The sequence below is a fragment of the Syngnathus floridae genome, chromosome 18, assembly GCF_059516105.1.
Source record: "Syngnathus floridae isolate MCC-2025c chromosome 18, RoL_Sflo_1.0, whole genome shotgun sequence".
Classification (NCBI taxonomy): Eukaryota; Metazoa; Chordata; class Actinopteri; order Syngnathiformes; family Syngnathidae; genus Syngnathus; species Syngnathus floridae.
The window spans coordinates 5,290,950-5,305,659 of NC_142430.1; the positions used below are offsets into that span (position 1 = coordinate 5,290,950).

At 44.7% G+C, this 14,710-nt stretch overlaps 3 protein-coding genes across 13 annotated transcripts; 1 reads left to right on the top strand and 2 right to left on the bottom strand.

Annotated features, from left to right (window-relative positions):
* Window positions 1-29: 29 nt before the first annotated feature.
* On the top strand, window positions 30-4,458 carry LOC148382444 (uncharacterized). 8 transcript variants are annotated; one of them, XM_088359628.1, is made up of 6 exons: window positions 30-353; window positions 2,346-2,419; window positions 2,484-2,584; window positions 3,304-3,452; window positions 3,527-3,596; window positions 3,651-4,458. In XM_088359628.1, the coding sequence occupies exons 1-4, from the start codon at window positions 324-326 to the stop codon at window positions 3,423-3,425; spliced, it is 327 nt and encodes a 108-aa protein (XP_088215754.1). In that variant the 5' UTR covers window positions 30-323; the 3' UTR covers window positions 3,426-3,452; window positions 3,527-3,596; window positions 3,651-4,458. The 8 variants fall into 8 exon arrangements, 2 of the variants coding, with proteins under 2 accessions (XP_088215754.1, XP_088215753.1); XM_088359627.1 differs by having other exon boundaries at window positions 3,527-3,592; XR_015853973.1 differs by lacking the exon at window positions 30-353 and adding exons at window positions 537-919; window positions 1,309-1,400 and having other exon boundaries at window positions 1,467-2,419; window positions 2,484-3,452; window positions 3,527-3,592.
* A 4,151-nt stretch (window positions 4,459-8,609) lies between these two features.
* LOC148382445 (uncharacterized) lies at window positions 8,610-11,830 on the bottom strand. Of its 3 annotated transcripts, none has more exons than XM_088359692.1 (8): window positions 11,231-11,830; window positions 11,085-11,160; window positions 10,670-10,725; window positions 10,184-10,280; window positions 9,400-9,440; window positions 9,199-9,307; window positions 9,020-9,076; window positions 8,610-8,948 (listed from the first exon to the last, which is right to left on the bottom strand). In XM_088359692.1, exons 4-8 carry the CDS (start codon window positions 10,198-10,200, stop codon window positions 8,840-8,842), a joined length of 333 nt encoding a protein of 110 aa, XP_088215818.1. In that variant the 5' UTR covers window positions 10,201-10,280; window positions 10,670-10,725; window positions 11,085-11,160; window positions 11,231-11,830; the 3' UTR covers window positions 8,610-8,839. The 3 variants fall into 3 exon arrangements, 2 of the variants coding, with proteins under 2 accessions (XP_088215818.1, XP_088215819.1); XM_088359693.1 differs by having other exon boundaries at window positions 9,007-9,076; XR_015853992.1 differs by lacking the exon at window positions 10,670-10,725 and having other exon boundaries at window positions 9,174-9,307.
* A 152-nt stretch (window positions 11,831-11,982) lies between these two features.
* cbx7b (chromobox homolog 7b) lies at window positions 11,983-14,708 on the bottom strand. 2 transcript variants are annotated; one of them, XM_088359688.1, is made up of 7 exons: window positions 14,404-14,708; window positions 13,691-13,734; window positions 13,380-13,445; window positions 13,055-13,121; window positions 12,563-12,911; window positions 12,356-12,459; window positions 11,983-12,213 (listed from the first exon to the last, which is right to left on the bottom strand). In XM_088359688.1, exons 1-7 carry the CDS (start codon window positions 14,470-14,472, stop codon window positions 12,145-12,147), a joined length of 768 nt encoding a protein of 255 aa, XP_088215814.1. In that variant the 5' UTR covers window positions 14,473-14,708; the 3' UTR covers window positions 11,983-12,144. The 2 variants fall into 2 exon arrangements, with proteins under 2 accessions (XP_088215814.1, XP_088215813.1); XM_088359687.1 differs by having other exon boundaries at window positions 11,983-12,459; window positions 14,404-14,707.
* Between the last annotated feature and the right edge of the window lie 2 nt (window positions 14,709-14,710).

The following is a 14,710-nucleotide window of genomic DNA, read 5'->3' on the forward strand; positions in this document are numbered from 1 at the left end:
TTCAATTTCCTGGTCATTTTTACAGTCAAATCAATGAAACTGACCAGGAAGCAAGCAGGCTGTAATTGACCAGCAGGTGGCGACAGCGTTGCGGCTGAAGACGATGTGTTCTGCAATGAGCGCAAGTTTGCCCATTGACTTTAATTTCCAAGTGTAATCGAAGCAGCTACCATAATAGGTCACCTAGTGGCGCTCCTGTGCATAGCGCCGTTGGACAAGCAGGAGAAGAAGGTTGCCATGAATTGGCGGACGTGACGTCAGGCCATTAGGTAAATTGAAGACAGGTGTGCACGAAAGGAGTAACTAAATACAGGTGAAGCAAAATGGCGTCCTCTCGCGTGTCCACTTCGAAGGTACGTCTGCACACGAGCAAATGTTTGTCGTTTGCTACCGTTTCTCCCGATGCCTTTTTGCTTGTTGCAGGATTTTCACACTTGAGAACCGCTACATCATTTGAGCAAAGCACAGTAACGTTACAGTTCACTTTCATTTGCTGCAGGTAACACTGTGGGGTTTTTAGGTTTTGTGCCATTATTTCAAATGTTTTTTTTTTTTTTTTTTTTTTTAATGCTGGCCAGCTCTTTTTTCTTTGCTTTCCCACGAGGTGGTTTTTACTGCAAATGTTTGTATGACAAATCGTCCACGTTTCTTGGTTCTGTAGAATATTGAGTGTTTTATTCGACGTTTTCATGCAAACTGTTGAATGTGCTTTTTGCCAAACAGATTGTTGCAAATTATCAAAACCAAATATTCGTCCACTTTCGATATTTGTCTACTACAGGTTGTGACAAACTCATACCTAAAAAACGTTTGCAAACATTTTTTACTTCCGGTTTCCGCCCGTACGCGCCCTCTTTTGACAGCTGAGCGCCACTCCGCCGATTTTCGACTGCAAACTTGGATCGTCTTTGATCTCGAGGTAGGTTGCGTTTGGATAAGAAAATGTCGCGACTTTTGCACTTGCGTCGTTCATATGAACTGCCGATGAGTAATTTTGAGGCCATTTGTTAGGTGTTAATTGTCTTTATTCTGTCATAATGGCGCAGCTCCTGCTGCAGGTACGATGCTGCAAGTATACGGTGGATAAGAAAATGTCCCGGCATGTGCACTTGCATTGCCGATGAGTAAATTTGTACACATTTCTTTGACCATAATGGCGTTGTTCGTGCTGTACATACGATGCTGCAGCTACATGCAACCCTCGCCGTAACTGCCAGTTTAATTCGCCGAAACTTCGTTTAATTCGTGTCTGTATTAAACAAATATGTACACAATTTCTGTTGACATTGGCTTCTTTTTTTTTTGTAGCCGTAAAATGACCACTGTGGCTTTCTTAAAAGCGAGCAGCAAGATCTCGAGGAAGTTTCAGTGAGGATAGAGATAATGCACTTCAAAATGAGGTGAGTTCATCTATGGTGAAGATTGAAGTTACCAACACACAATTAATGGTGATGCGTGATTTGCAGGCTGGAAAAGGAGCCGAATGGCATGAGGAAAGGACCAATTCCACACCCTGTCAAGAATCAAGCAGCACGCAAAAGCTGACATGTGTGGGGATAATGTGACCAGGAGGGGGCAGTGTGGAGCTCTGGGACGCGCTTTGGTTATGGGTGCAGCACGCAAAAGTTGACGTGTGGGGATCATGTGACCAGGAGGGGGCAGTGTGGAGCTCTTGCAGGAGTAGACGGTGTTTGGGGGTCTGATGGTTGGACTTGCTTAAGAAGTGGTCTGTGGTTGTGGTTGTGGTTGTGGCTTGTCTGGATCCAGAGCAGCGTTGTCTTGTGCGAGGATTGCCATTGACGGTGCATTTGGGGGAGGACGTAGTCAGGTGGACGGACACAAACAAAACTTTGACATGGAGCCGAATGTCCAATTTTGAGATATGACTTGTTGACTATTGTAACATTTTGTCTTTTTCTAACCCACCACTGTTGTATTTGCATTCTTTGTTCTCCCCTCAGTGTAGGGCGCCGTTGGAGCGAGCCGGTTCACGAGGTGCCGGAAACAAACTTTGACGTGGAGCCGAACGTCCAATTTTGCAATATGACTTGTAACATTTTGTCTTTTTCTAACCTACCACTGTTGTACTTGGGTTCTTTGTTCTCCCCTCGGTGTAGGGTGGCGTTGGAGTGAGCCAGTACTGAATGTCCAATTTTGCAATATGACTCGTAACATTTTGTCTTTTTCTAACCTACCACTGTCGTACTTAATCTAACCCTAACCTACCACTGTCGCACTCGCGTCCTTTGTTCTCCCCTCGGTGTAGGGCGGCGTTGGAGCGAGCCGGTCCACGAGGAACCACCGGTCTAGGGTGCTCAAGACATGACGTGTTCTACCTTTTGCAGGCTGGACGCAAAAGGGGGGACGCACGGCCCGACCCGGCGACGGTAACAAGGGAGTTGCTAGCCGCTGTGAACAAGTAAGCAAGTGACCTCCAATTTGGGGTGCTCTTTGAGTTTCTGACATTGTTTGTGTTTCTGCAGATGGCAACCGGGATCTGATCAGAAGTGGACAGACCGCTGTGGCATCACTCTGAAGTATCCTGCAGCCGGCCGGGTTCTGAGGGAGACCTGCTTCCCTGGAGGTGTCGACCTGCGCGGCTTCAATGCGTGAAATTTATTTATTTTTCTCTTTTTAATTCACACCAGTGGTGTCCAAACATCTGTCTGAGGGCCGCATATTGAAACAAATTCCCAATTGTTTGACACAAATTCACTAAACACTCTAATCAATCACGACATTTTGCTCTTAATATTTTGTGCGACTGCTACAAAACGGTGTTTTTCATTTTGAAGGTCATTCAAGTGGTGTCTTGATAAACCTGACCTTGACACAGCAAAAATGAGGATAAACTACTGTATGTCTGAGTGCAATTTTGAACAGATTTGACTTGTAAACAGCATATTTTAATATTTGATGCCATTGATCAGTTGTATTCTGGCGCTCCCCTAGTGGCCCGTGTCCAATTGCCTTTTGTGGCAAATAGCCCCGAGGCTGCCGTTTGGACACCAATGGGGACGTGTCTAGGGCTGCACGCGTATTGGAAAATTGCCACATGGTGGTATACGTTAATGGTATGCACTTTAAGAAAAGAAAGATTTTCTTTGTCATGTTAACATCTAACTGATCTCATTCCGTTCAAAAAGTTCATTTCCATCCCAAGTTTTTGCATAACTTTGCACAATGCAATAGTCTGGCCCAATCCTGCCATACCACTCATTTTCCAATATGTTGTGCAGCCTTGATTGAGTGCAAACGCGCAGCGACGGCGCAAGCGAGACTTTGGTGCTTGTGTCTTGCAAGGTGGAAGAGAAGCTGCACAAAACAGCCAACGGACGGAGGTCACTAGACCTGGGATTGGGGAGCAAAGTAAGGAATCACCCCAAGAAAAGCAGTTGCTATCTGATGAAGAGGAAGGAGCCTGATGCATGACTGGCCAACACTGGCCAGAGGTGATGTGGCAATCAAATGTACAAGGAGTGTACACCTCTTTTTTTAATCGCATTTCCTTATTTGTCTGTCGCAGGGCTCGCTCGCGTGGCGTTGGAGGGACGGGAGCAGTTCCTCAAATGAAGAGGAGTACCATCTGCTGGCCAGTATGTCTACAGAAGTGAACCGCATGTAACTGAGTGCTGTCTTTCTTTTTGCAGTTGTGCGAGGCAGAGGATGAGTCCAACGAACCTTCAGCAGACCTTCGCCCGTGACGCGCAGCCTACATGAGGCGGGTGCAGATGCGACAAGGGCGAAGCAGCCAGCATTTAGGGAGAGTATGACTTTGTTTTTCCCTTCCGCACTTGCGTTCCTTCCCTCCCTCCCTCCACTTTTTCACTGGGTGTGCACACTGTCTGCATGATGCCTTGCTTTCTTCTCAGTGCTGTCATTGTGCAATATTGTTTTAAAGTGGTTTTTTTTAAATACATGGAGTGAACTGTAAAGTTTATACTGTAACTATCTCTGTACCTGTATTAAATTGTGAACTGAATTCAAGTGGTCCATTTTCAACATTGGCATATTTTGAGTTAAATGACAACATGCAAACTAATACTTTGAAACATTCTCTATAAGGCTATTTAAAAATTAGTCTCAAACAAATGAGTCCAAATAAGTAACATGAAACATGCAGTGTCAGGCATTTCTTTTTACAGTGTACAGAAATGTTGTATGCTTTCAAAATTGTTGACAAAAGCCAAGCTGTTGAGAAAGCATCAAACTAGACTAGGTTGCGACCAATGAAATTACGCTTTGGCGAAGCTTATCGCAACCCTGCCATAAAATGGCCACTGAATTCAGAAACTTGCACAATGTAGATGCATTTCTTTTTGTACAAGATAAGCCTTTTTTCAAGTCCGAACCTTTTTGTTTTGCAGTTGAATCGTCATGTGGATGATTTTGTGAAGTTGACTGTCTTGTTCCTGTGGGTGGCCTTTGAAAATAAAGCCAACTTTGTTGTGTGAGTCATTCATGATGCAGTAGATTCTGCATTTCTTGAAACTTAAACTTATTACACGTTTTCCTGCAGGTGTTGACGTCTTCATTTGCAGTCTGACTATAAAAGGCTGTTGCTATACAGTGGAGACGGAAGTTAAAGTAAAATTTTAAACATTACATGTAACTCCTAGGATGTTGGCCTTCAATTCAAAGCCCGCGGTGCATGTTGCTTAACACTGCCAACCTTGGTACCAGTACCGCATAATACCATCCAGTTTAACGTTAAGCCTGCACAAACGTGAGTGAAGGCCACACCGCAACCTGCTTAGGTGGTATGCAAGTGAGTCAGAGTGCTACTCAATACCGGCGTCTTTATGAAATTGTCCTTTTCAGACAGGTTAGATGAATTCCAAGTGCTGCCGTCTAGTGGCGGCCAATTTGTCCCGTCTGACGCACCATTTAACTGTATGCGAAAATACTTCATTTTTAACTTTAAGCATGGTTAAAAATAATGAGTGCCCCAATTGGGCGGCTGGGTTAATGCGACCCATCTTTCATAGTTTGTTTTGCCCAAAGCTATCATACCACATAAATACTGCCGCTGTCTCTCCAATGTGCATGTGTGTAAAACGTTCAAAACAATTTGCATCATTTATAGACCACATCCTAAAAATATGACGTTCATGCAGCTGGTCTTATAATCCCCAGCTTGGCAAAGTGCTTCCGGTTGAGTATGGCCGTCCGTACTCGAACCTGAGTCTGCGGTTTGACCTACCCGCCCTGTCGCGCACCAAACCGCGCGGCCATCAGTGATTTAAATCTCTATATACATCCACCTATGGCCCTAGATGTCCTCAGCACTAACGTTTTGTGACGGTACGTACGCTATATGAAGTAAATGACGGGAATGTTTTCACCTCATTTAATATGCATCAAGCATACGAGTTGGTGTTTTAGAACAGCCTAAAGTAGTAGGTCACAAAAAAGATTTTAAAAAAAAACTTGCTTATTTTCTAAAAACGTAATTGTTTTTTTCTGTTGAGAGAAGCGTCCAATGAAATGTGGTCAATACCGTTGGGGGAGAGAAACGTGATTAGCGTTAGTACATGCATGGTTAGTACAATTGTCGGTCAGTACAGCGTTTGATTAGGACAGTGCATTCATGGTGAGTGCATTGCATGGTTATCACACGGCAGAACATTTCGCGGCGGCGGAGAGTCGAACCCTGGGTCTCAGGTGTTCCAGCGCAGCGATCGAGCCACTCGCCCAGCGTGGCGAGCTCGGCGGTCACCCCGCTTTTTCTTCGAGTCATTCTTATCCGTTCAGTATTTCGTTCCGCGCGCGTTGGGTAAGTACAAAAGAGTGCAAGCGGCCGGCAGCTGCCAGGTCGACATAGCCCACTGGTCTATGACACGGCCACTTGCCCCGATAGTACCTGGTTCGATCCCAGGCATCAGCACATAATAGGCGGTGCTTTTGCAACTGGAACCTCGCCTACTATAAGAGTACGCATATGCAAATAAAATTGCATATGCAAGTATTTATGTGTAAAGACATGAGGTGACCCCGCCCCCAAGTGGGCGGGGCCGCGCCCACCAGCCACGCCCCCTGGGAGGGGCTACAAGCACCGCCCCTGGGAGGGGCCACATGCCCCGCCCCCTACCCTAGCGTAAATGACTAGGGGGCGGGGCCCCCTACCCTAGTGTAATTAATAATGAATAGAAATCTAGTAGTGTAGGGGGCGGGGCTTTGCCCCGCCCCCTACACTACTAGATTTCTATTCATTTTTAATGTAAAAGAAAAAATATATATATGTATATACATATATATAAAATATTTTCTTTTGTATATATGTATATATATATATATTTATAAAATGTTTTCTTTTATATATATATATATATATATAATTTATTAAATGTTTTCTTTTATAGATATGTATATATATATATATATATATATTTTCTTTTACATTAAAAATGAATAGAAATCTAGTAGTGTAGGGGGCGGGGCTTCACCCCGCCCCCTACACTACTAGATTTCTATTCATTTTAAATTACACTTGGGTAGGGGGCGGGGCGGAGTCCCGCCCCCAACCCTAGTCAATTACGCTAGGTTAGGGGGCGGGGCTTGTAGTCCCTGCCAGGTGCGGGGCTTGTAGCCCCGCCCCGGGGGCGGGTGGGCGTGGTCTGGTGGGTAGCCCCGTCAACTTGGGGGGCGGGGCCACCTTATGTTTTTATACATAAATACTTGCATGTGCAATCTTATTTGCATATGCGTACTCTTATAGTAGGCGAGGTTCCAGTTGCAAAAGCACCGCTTGGAATGTGCTAACACCTGGGATCGAACCAGATACTTTCGGGGCAAGAGGCCGTATCACAGACCACTCGGCTATGTCGACCTGGCAGCTATCGGCCGTTTTCACTCTTTTGTACTTACCCAGCGCGCGCGGAACGAATTACTGATCGGATAAGAATGAGTCGAAGAAAAAGCGGGGTGACTGCCGAGCTCGCCACGCTGGGCGAGAGGCTCGATCGCTGCGCTAGAACACCTGAGACCCAGGGTTCGACTCCCCGCCGCCGCGAAATGTTCTGCCGTGTGATAACAATGAATGCACTAACCATGAATGCACTGCCCTAACCAAACGCTGTACTGACCGACAATTGCACTAACCACGCATGTATTAACGCTAATTACATCTCTCTCCCCCAACGGTATTAACCACATTTCATTGGACGCTTCTCTCAACAGACAATTAACTTTAGAATTTTAGCAAGTTTTTTTTTTTTTGATTATATTTTTTTGTGACCGACTAGTTTAGGCTGTTTTAAAACACCAGCTCGTATGCTTGATGCATATTAAACGAGGTAAAAACAGTCCCGTCATTTACTGTATATGGCGTACGTACCGGTACAAAAGGTTGCAGTGCTGAGGACATGTAAGGCCATAGATGAATGTACATTAGAAGCAGTGGTGGCCGAGCGGTTCAACGCGCGACAGTGCAACCCGCAATCTCGGGTTCGAGCACGGCAATGCTCGACTAAAAGAACTCTACCAAACTGAAGAAAATATCTGTAGTAATTTCAGCATGTGGTTTAGTACAAGTTATGAAAATTAATGTATTGCTTTTACAGACATGCGCATTGGAGACAGCTAGTTTTTTTAATAGTGTAGTTATGAAGTATTTTCGAACATAGTTAAATGGTGAGTCAGACAGGCTAAGGCAAGTTTGCCGCCACTAGATGGCAGTACTTGGATTTCATCTAAGCTGTCTGAAAAGGCCGATTTGATAAAGAAGCCGGTAATAAGAGTACCTCTTTAGCTCACTTACATACCACCTCAGCAGGTTGTGTGGCCTTACGTGTTTTTTTGCAGGCTTAACTCTGAACTGGGTGGTATCACACAGTACTGGTACCAAGGTTGGTGGTGTTAAGCAACATGCAACTAATAAATACTTTGAATCGAAGCCCAAGGTCCTGGAAGTTACATGTAATGTTTATAAAGTTAAATTACTTTCACAACACTTTCAACTGTACAGCAACAAGCCTCCGTAGCCAGACAGCAAATGAAGACATCAAGACCTGTAACAAAACATGCAAGAAGTTACATATGCAAGAGATGCCGCAGCAAGTGAGGCACATTGTAAATGACGACTGACAAAACACACCAAAGTTGACTTTATTTACAAAGACCACCCACAGGAACAAAACACACCAAAGTCAGCTTTATTCACAAGAACACCCACGACTATTCAACCGGCAAAAAAAAAAAAAGCTTGAACTTTAAAATAAAGGTTTTACTCGCACTAAACAATGCACCAACATGGAACACGATTCTGACTTCCATGGCCATTTTACGGCAGAGTTGCAAAAAGGTTTGCCAAAGATGAATTTCATTGGTTGCAACGCAGACAGCTTTAACGCTTACTCAACACTTGGCATTTGCATCTGTGTGTCAGGCTACTTGGCTTTTGTCAACAATTTAGAATGCATCCAGCTTTTCTTTGCACAGTAAAAAGACATGCCTGACACTGCATATTTAACATTACATATTTGAACTCATTTGATTGACTTATTTTATAATTGCCTTGTACAGAATTATCCCATTTTGTATGTTGTCATTTAACTCAAACCATGCACAGATGGACTTCACATGCCAATGTTTAAAATGGACCACTTGAATTCAGTTCGCAATTTAATTCAGGTAAAGAGGCACACACAATTACACTGCACGTATTAAAAAGACACTTTAAAACAATATTGCACAATTACAGTGGCAAGAAGAAAGAGGCATCATGCAGACAGTGTGCACACCCAGTGAAAAAGTGGAGGGAGGGAAAGAAAGTGCGAAAGGACAAACAGTCTTACTCTCCCTAAATGCTGGCTGGGCACTTTGCCCTCCTGGCCACGCCTCATCTGCACCCGCCTGGTGTTGGCTGCTCGTCACGGGCGAAGGTCTGCCGAAGTTTCGTGTCTGCTCCGGGCCAGTGTTCGATGTCTGGACTCCTCCGCCTTGCACAACTGCAAAAAGACAGCACTCAGTTGCATGTGGTACACTTCTGTCGACGTACTTATCTACCCCCTGGTCTCACAGTCCGGTCCAGTCACTTTCTGTGCAGGTGCTCATCCAATCCGCTGCCCCGGCAACCCTGAAAAGCAGACATATTGTGGTGGTTTAGGCAAGAGGAAAAACCCACTGTTCACTTTGCCAATTTTGGCGTGAATTAAAAGAAAACTCAATTTCACGTGTTGAAGCTGCGCATGTCAACACCTCCAGGGAAGAGGGTCTCCCTCAGGACCCGGCCGGCTGCAGGATATTTCAGAGTGAGGCCGTGAAGCGGTCCATCTCTGATCAGATCGTGTCGTGTCCCAGTTGCCATCTGCAGAAACAAATGTCAGAAACTCAAAGCGCACCCCAAGTTGGAGGTCACTTGCTTACTTGATCACAGCTGCTAGTTATTCTCTTGGTTACCGTCGCTGAGTTGGGCCGTGCATCCCCCTTTTGCGATTAGCCTGCAAAAAGCAGAACATGCAAAGAGTTATGCGCTGCTCGCGTCATGTCTTGAGCACCCTCGACTGGTGGTTGCTCGTGGACCGGCTCGCTCCATCGCCGCCCTACACCTGGGGGAGAACAAATAACGCAGGTACGACAGTGGTAGGTCAGGAAAAAGACAATGTTACAAGTCATATTGCAAGATTGGACATTCGGGACCGGCTCGCTCCAACGCCGCCCTACACCGAGGGGAGAACAAAGAACGCAAGTACGACAGTGGTAGGTCAGAAAAAGACAAAATGTTACAATAGTCAACAAGTCATATAAAAAAATTGGACATTTGGCTCCACGTCAAAGTATGTTTGTGTCCATCAACGTGACGATGTCCTCCCCAAAGGTTACAATGCACCATCAATGGCAATCCTAGCACAAGACAATGCTGCTCTGGATCCAGACAAGCCACAACCTCAACCACAACTACGGCGCACCTCTTAAGCAAGTCCAATCATCAGACCCCAAAACACTGTCCACACCAAAAACCTTTCCGTCGAGCACCCATGACCAAAGCGCGTCCCAGAGCGCCACACTGCCCCCTCCTGGTCACATTATCCCCACACGTCAGCTTTTGCGTGCTGCTTGATTCTTGACAGGGTGTGGAATTGTTCCTTTCCTCATGCCATTTGGCTCCTTTTCGAACCTGCAAATCACGCATCACCATTAATTGTGTGTTGGTAACTTCAACCTCCACCATGGATGAACTCACCTCATTTTGAAGTGCATTATCTCTATCCTCACTGAAACCTCCTCGAGATCTTGCTGCTCGCTTTTTATGTAAGAAAGCCACAGTGGTCATTTTACGGCTACAAAAAAAAAAAGCCAATGTCAACAGAAATTGTGTACATATTGGTGTAATACAGACACGAATTACACTGGAATTTTCGACGAATTACACTGGCAGTTACGGCGAGGGTTGCATGTAGCTGCAGCATTGTATGTACAGCACGAACAACGCCATTATGGTCAAAGAAATGTGTACAAAATTACTCATCGGCAATGCAAGTGCATAAGCCGGGACATTTTCTTATCCACCGTATACTTGCAGCATCGTATCTGCAGCAGGAGCTGCGCCATTATGACAGAATAAAGCCAATTAATATCTAACAAATGGCCTCAAAATTACTCATCGGCAGTTTATATGAACGACGCAAGTGCAAAAGTCGCGACATTTTCTTATCCAAACGCAACCTACCTCGAGATCAAAGACGATCCAAGTTTGCAGTCCAAAATCGGCGGAGTGGAGCTCAGCTGTCAAAAGAGGGCGCGTACGGGCGGAAACCGGAAGTAAACTTTTTTTGCAAACTTTTTTTTAGGCATGCGTTTGTCACAACCTGGACTAGACTAATACCGAAAGTGGACGAATACTTGGTTTTGATAAGACTTCGCAACAATCTGTTCGGCAAAAAGCACATTCAAAAGTTTGCATGAAAACGTCGAATAAAACACCGGTCAATATTTGACAGAACCAAGAACGCGGACGATTTGTCAAACAAACATTTGCAGTAAAAACCACCGCGTGGGAAAGAAAAGAAAAAAGAGCTGGCCAGCATTAAAAAAAAAAAAGATTCGAAATAATGGCACAAAAAACAAAGAGCCCACCGTACTACCTGCAGCAAATGAAAGTGAACTGCGACGTTACTGTGCTTTGCTCAAACGCTGTAGCGGTCCTCAAGTTTGAAAACCCTGCAACAAGCAAAAAGGCATCGTGAGAAACGGCATCAAACAACAAACATTTGCTCGTGTGCAGACCTACCTGCCAAGTGGCCACGCGGGGGAAACGCCATTTGGCTTCACCTGTATTTAATAACGCCTTTCGTGCACACCTGTCTTCAATTTACCTAAGGGCCTGACGTCACGTCCGCCAATCCATGGCAACCTTCTTCTCCTGCTTGTCCAACGGCGCAATGCACACGAGCGCCGCCAAGTGACTTATTTTGGTAGCTGCTTGGGTTAAACCTGGAAATAAAAGTCAATGGGCAACCTTGCTATCTTTGCAGAACACGACATCGTCTTCAGCCGCAATGCTGTTGCCATCTCCTGGACAGTGTATGAAATGCTGTCAGTGACAACCTCCGTCGCGAGCCCAAGTATATATACTTACTTACTTGTCATATGGAATAAAATATTTTAAACTGACCTGTTTTTGCTCAAAAGCAATTATGTTAAATTTTCTCAAATTTCAATACATCATTGAGTACATTTGTGAAAGCAAACATTTACATCATTTTTTATAAGTCATTTGGGCTTTTTTTTAATTATTCCTTTCAATTTCACTGCAATAATTCAGACATTTTGATTTCTTCTACTTTCATATCTCCACATATATATTGCTCACATTTGTGATACAGGGCTTTCGGGTGTAATTTCAAGATAGAGATAGATAAATTTCAGATGATGATGCTCCTGTGGCTCTTGAGCCTTGCACACACGCCAACTGGCTGTTAAAAAACTGCACCCCCTGGTGTTCTTATTGGGAACAATATTTTCAAGCTCCACTACATATAGTCCAGTATATTGTACTGTATTATTTTATTTGAACCACAAACATGGCACAAGTGTCAAGGAAGTAGCGCATTGCCCTTGTCCCTGTCGCAACAGTAACACAAAAAGTCAAACAGGTGAGTTATGCAGTGAACCACTTGTCATTTATAACTGCTTGTTAAAGGATCATTTTCTTTCTCCCATAGACTCCATACACGTGTCTAAGGTGGGTGTGAGCCATCCGCATTTCAGCTCCTGTCCAAGCGAAAAAAGGAGGGGTTGCTGAAAAAGTTCCCGCTCATACCTCCAGCCCCCACACTCGGAAGAAGCCCTGGGCCACGCGGGCTTCTCGGAACGTCACGGTGAGAGCATTGATGGTGACGTCGGTGACCGTCACCTCCGCCGGGCTGACGACGGGCCTCCACACGGTTTCGGTGATCTCAGCCTCTGTGAGCTCATCTTGCTCAATAGCTGGCCCCCACATGGTGGCCTTCCTCTGACCTACACAAGAAAAGCATGAAGAAGAACCTTCAATAATTCTGTGTTTAGTGCGCTATGACGGATTTGACCTTGACATCCAACATCAAGTCAGCTATAAGCATACTTGCACTCCTTTCTCGACTATCTTCACTGTGCTCCTCCTCTTCCTCTTCCACAATATCATCTTCCGCCTCCTCTTCATCGTCCAAGCTTTTCCAATCCTCTTGTGCAGGACTCGCCGGCCTCGAGGTAAGACATCTCCGTTGTGGCCTCCTCTTGCTGAAACAGGGCGCCCTACTCCATGCAATGTACGATGGGTCCTCCTCCTCCTCTTCGTCGTCCTCCTCTGCCTCCTCCTCCTCCTCCTCGTCCTGCTCCTGGAGTAGTGAGCGTGTCAGGGAGAGATGTAGGCGGGGTTTGGGCATGTCTGTGGTTTTGTGAGCGCTGCGGAGGTCCATACTATACACTGTGTTCTGAATCCGGATCGAGAAGAGACAATCATTAGCACCACTGACGTCCATTTATCCATCTCTAACTACTTACGAGAAGACCCCATCACACATCACTACAAAAGATCCTTGGTTAATTAATAAATACAAGAAGAATTCTATTTCACCTGTAACAGAAGTTGTTTGGCCTTGGATCTTTTCCTCCTGTGACCCAGAGTTCGGTCTCGCTGCTCTCTGAGGAAAGACAAGCATACCATAAGTAGGTGAATACAGAAAAAACATCCATCCATTTTCAACAGCACTTATCCATTTAGGCTTGTCACAATAATTACTGTATTGACTTCTTGTCAGAGAAACAATATTATCTAAAAAAAAAAAAATCAATTAGAATAGTCAAATGGATTTTGTCTGATAAAAGAAAGTAGTATAAAAAAAGTGAACAATATCACTTTCACAAGTGACCTAAATAGTTTCCATATAATCACATCATACTTCTCTTCATAGGATTGGACTAGACGCTGGTCCAGAATGTGTTCCTCAGGTTCCCATGTGCTGTACCTATTTAAAAAAAAAAAGTTGCAATTTTTTTTTTTTAGAACTGCCATTTATGCTTGTCAGTACACTGTACAGCCACAAGGTAGCGCTAAAAACAATGAAAAGAGCTTTTCAGCAAATTAGCCCTCTATTCAACACTGCCTTTTGCATGTATGCCATCCTAGATTATAAATAATAAAAAAAAGCACATTATCATAGATTTCTTTACATATGTATTCACTGAACGTGATCCAAATGTTCCCACTCACTTTGGAGGCCATCCTTTCCATTTCAATAGGTACTCCACGTTGCCCTGCGGAGAACAAGAGCTTTTGAAAGCAGCCACAGACAAAGCACTTAAGACTTATATTGTCAGATTACTTCTCTATATGAATTTAAGCCCTATCGTCATCAGGCTTCCTGTTAACGGTGACGTCATCGCTTCTTCCAACACCACATGCAAGGTTTGAGCTGCGTGATCATGAATGTTGTGTTACAAAAGTTGTTGCATGCAAAGAAAGTGTTAATATTTATTTTGGACGCGTGCGCGCGAAGTGTGTTTCGGTCTCTCGCTTGCCGCTTGAGGGAGCAGAAAAACGTTATGAAGGCAAATTAATTTAATCATTGCGAGGAGGGGGGGGAGGGTAAACTTATAGAAAAAACTTTCTTGTTATTTTGCTTTTTAAAATAAACAAGTTAGCCGAGACTCTTAAATTCATAGTATTTATTAAGCATTTTTGCCATTTTGCTTTTATTTACAATTAATGAACCAATGACTTAGCAAGACAACTACAGGCCCTAAACAAAAAGGTTGGCCAGCTGTTTGCGTCCTCCTGAAAGTGGACATGTAAAAAGGAGCTGCGCAACAACACAACCCCATCACCAGTAAATTAGGTCGGATGTGATTATCATGCTCTTGGAACATTTGATCACGACGTAATAGCATGAAGATAACACGGCAAATATGTGCGTCAACTGTTACCTTCCGAACTCTTTTCTTCATGATGGATTCCACGGCGAACACTTGCTCGCCGATAGCTGACAGCTCCATCAAGTGCGCACCTCGGACCTGCCAGGAAAAATAGTGGCGCCGTTGACGCTTTGAATTAGGCTACTGAAAGCTGCTGGCAGTGGCCCGCTTCATCCGCGGAGTAAAGGCACTTTCGAGCCCATTGAAACGCCAACAACTTGCTCACGCTGGACGTTTTTCGTTGGAAATACAAGCTGCGACACATCTGCACGCAGCACTGTGCAGCGCGACCGCGTCTCTTTCGGGAGCGCGCACTCAC

What these genes read in the sequence shown, in the direction of transcription:
- LOC148382444 (XM_088359628.1), top strand. Translation starts at nt 324, where the DNA reads ATGGCGTCCTCTCGCGTGTCCACTTCGAAG. An exon ending in CTCGCGTGTCCACTTCGAAG is followed by an intron (nt 354 to 2,345) that starts GTACGTCTGCAC and finishes TACCTTTTGCAG; the next exon opens with GCTGGACGCAAAAGGGGGGA. An exon ending in GGAGACCTGCTTCCCTGGAG is followed by an intron (nt 2,585 to 3,303) that starts GTGTCGACCTGC and finishes GTGTCTTGCAAG; the next exon opens with GTGGAAGAGAAGCTGCACAA.
- LOC148382445 (XM_088359692.1), bottom strand. An exon ending in CACGGCCCAACTCAGCGACG is followed by an intron (nt 9,308 to 9,399) that starts GTAACCAAGAGA and finishes TTGTTTCTGCAG; the next exon opens with ATGGCAACTGGGACACGACA. An exon ending in GGAGACCCTCTTCCCTGGAG is followed by an intron (nt 9,077 to 9,198) that starts GTGTTGACATGC and finishes TCTGCTTTTCAG; the next exon opens with GGTTGCCGGGGCAGCGGATT.
- cbx7b (XM_088359687.1), bottom strand. Translation starts at nt 14,472, where the DNA reads ATGGAGCTGTCAGCTATCGGCGAGCAAGTGTTCGCCGTGGAATCCATC. An exon ending in GTCCAATCCTATGAAGAGAA is followed by an intron (nt 13,122 to 13,379) that starts GTATGATGTGAT and finishes GTCTTTCCTCAG; the next exon opens with AGAGCAGCGAGACCGAACTC. An exon ending in CCAAACAACTTCTGTTACAG is followed by an intron (nt 12,912 to 13,054) that starts GTGAAATAGAAT and finishes ATCCGGATTCAG; the next exon opens with AACACAGTGTATAGTATGGA.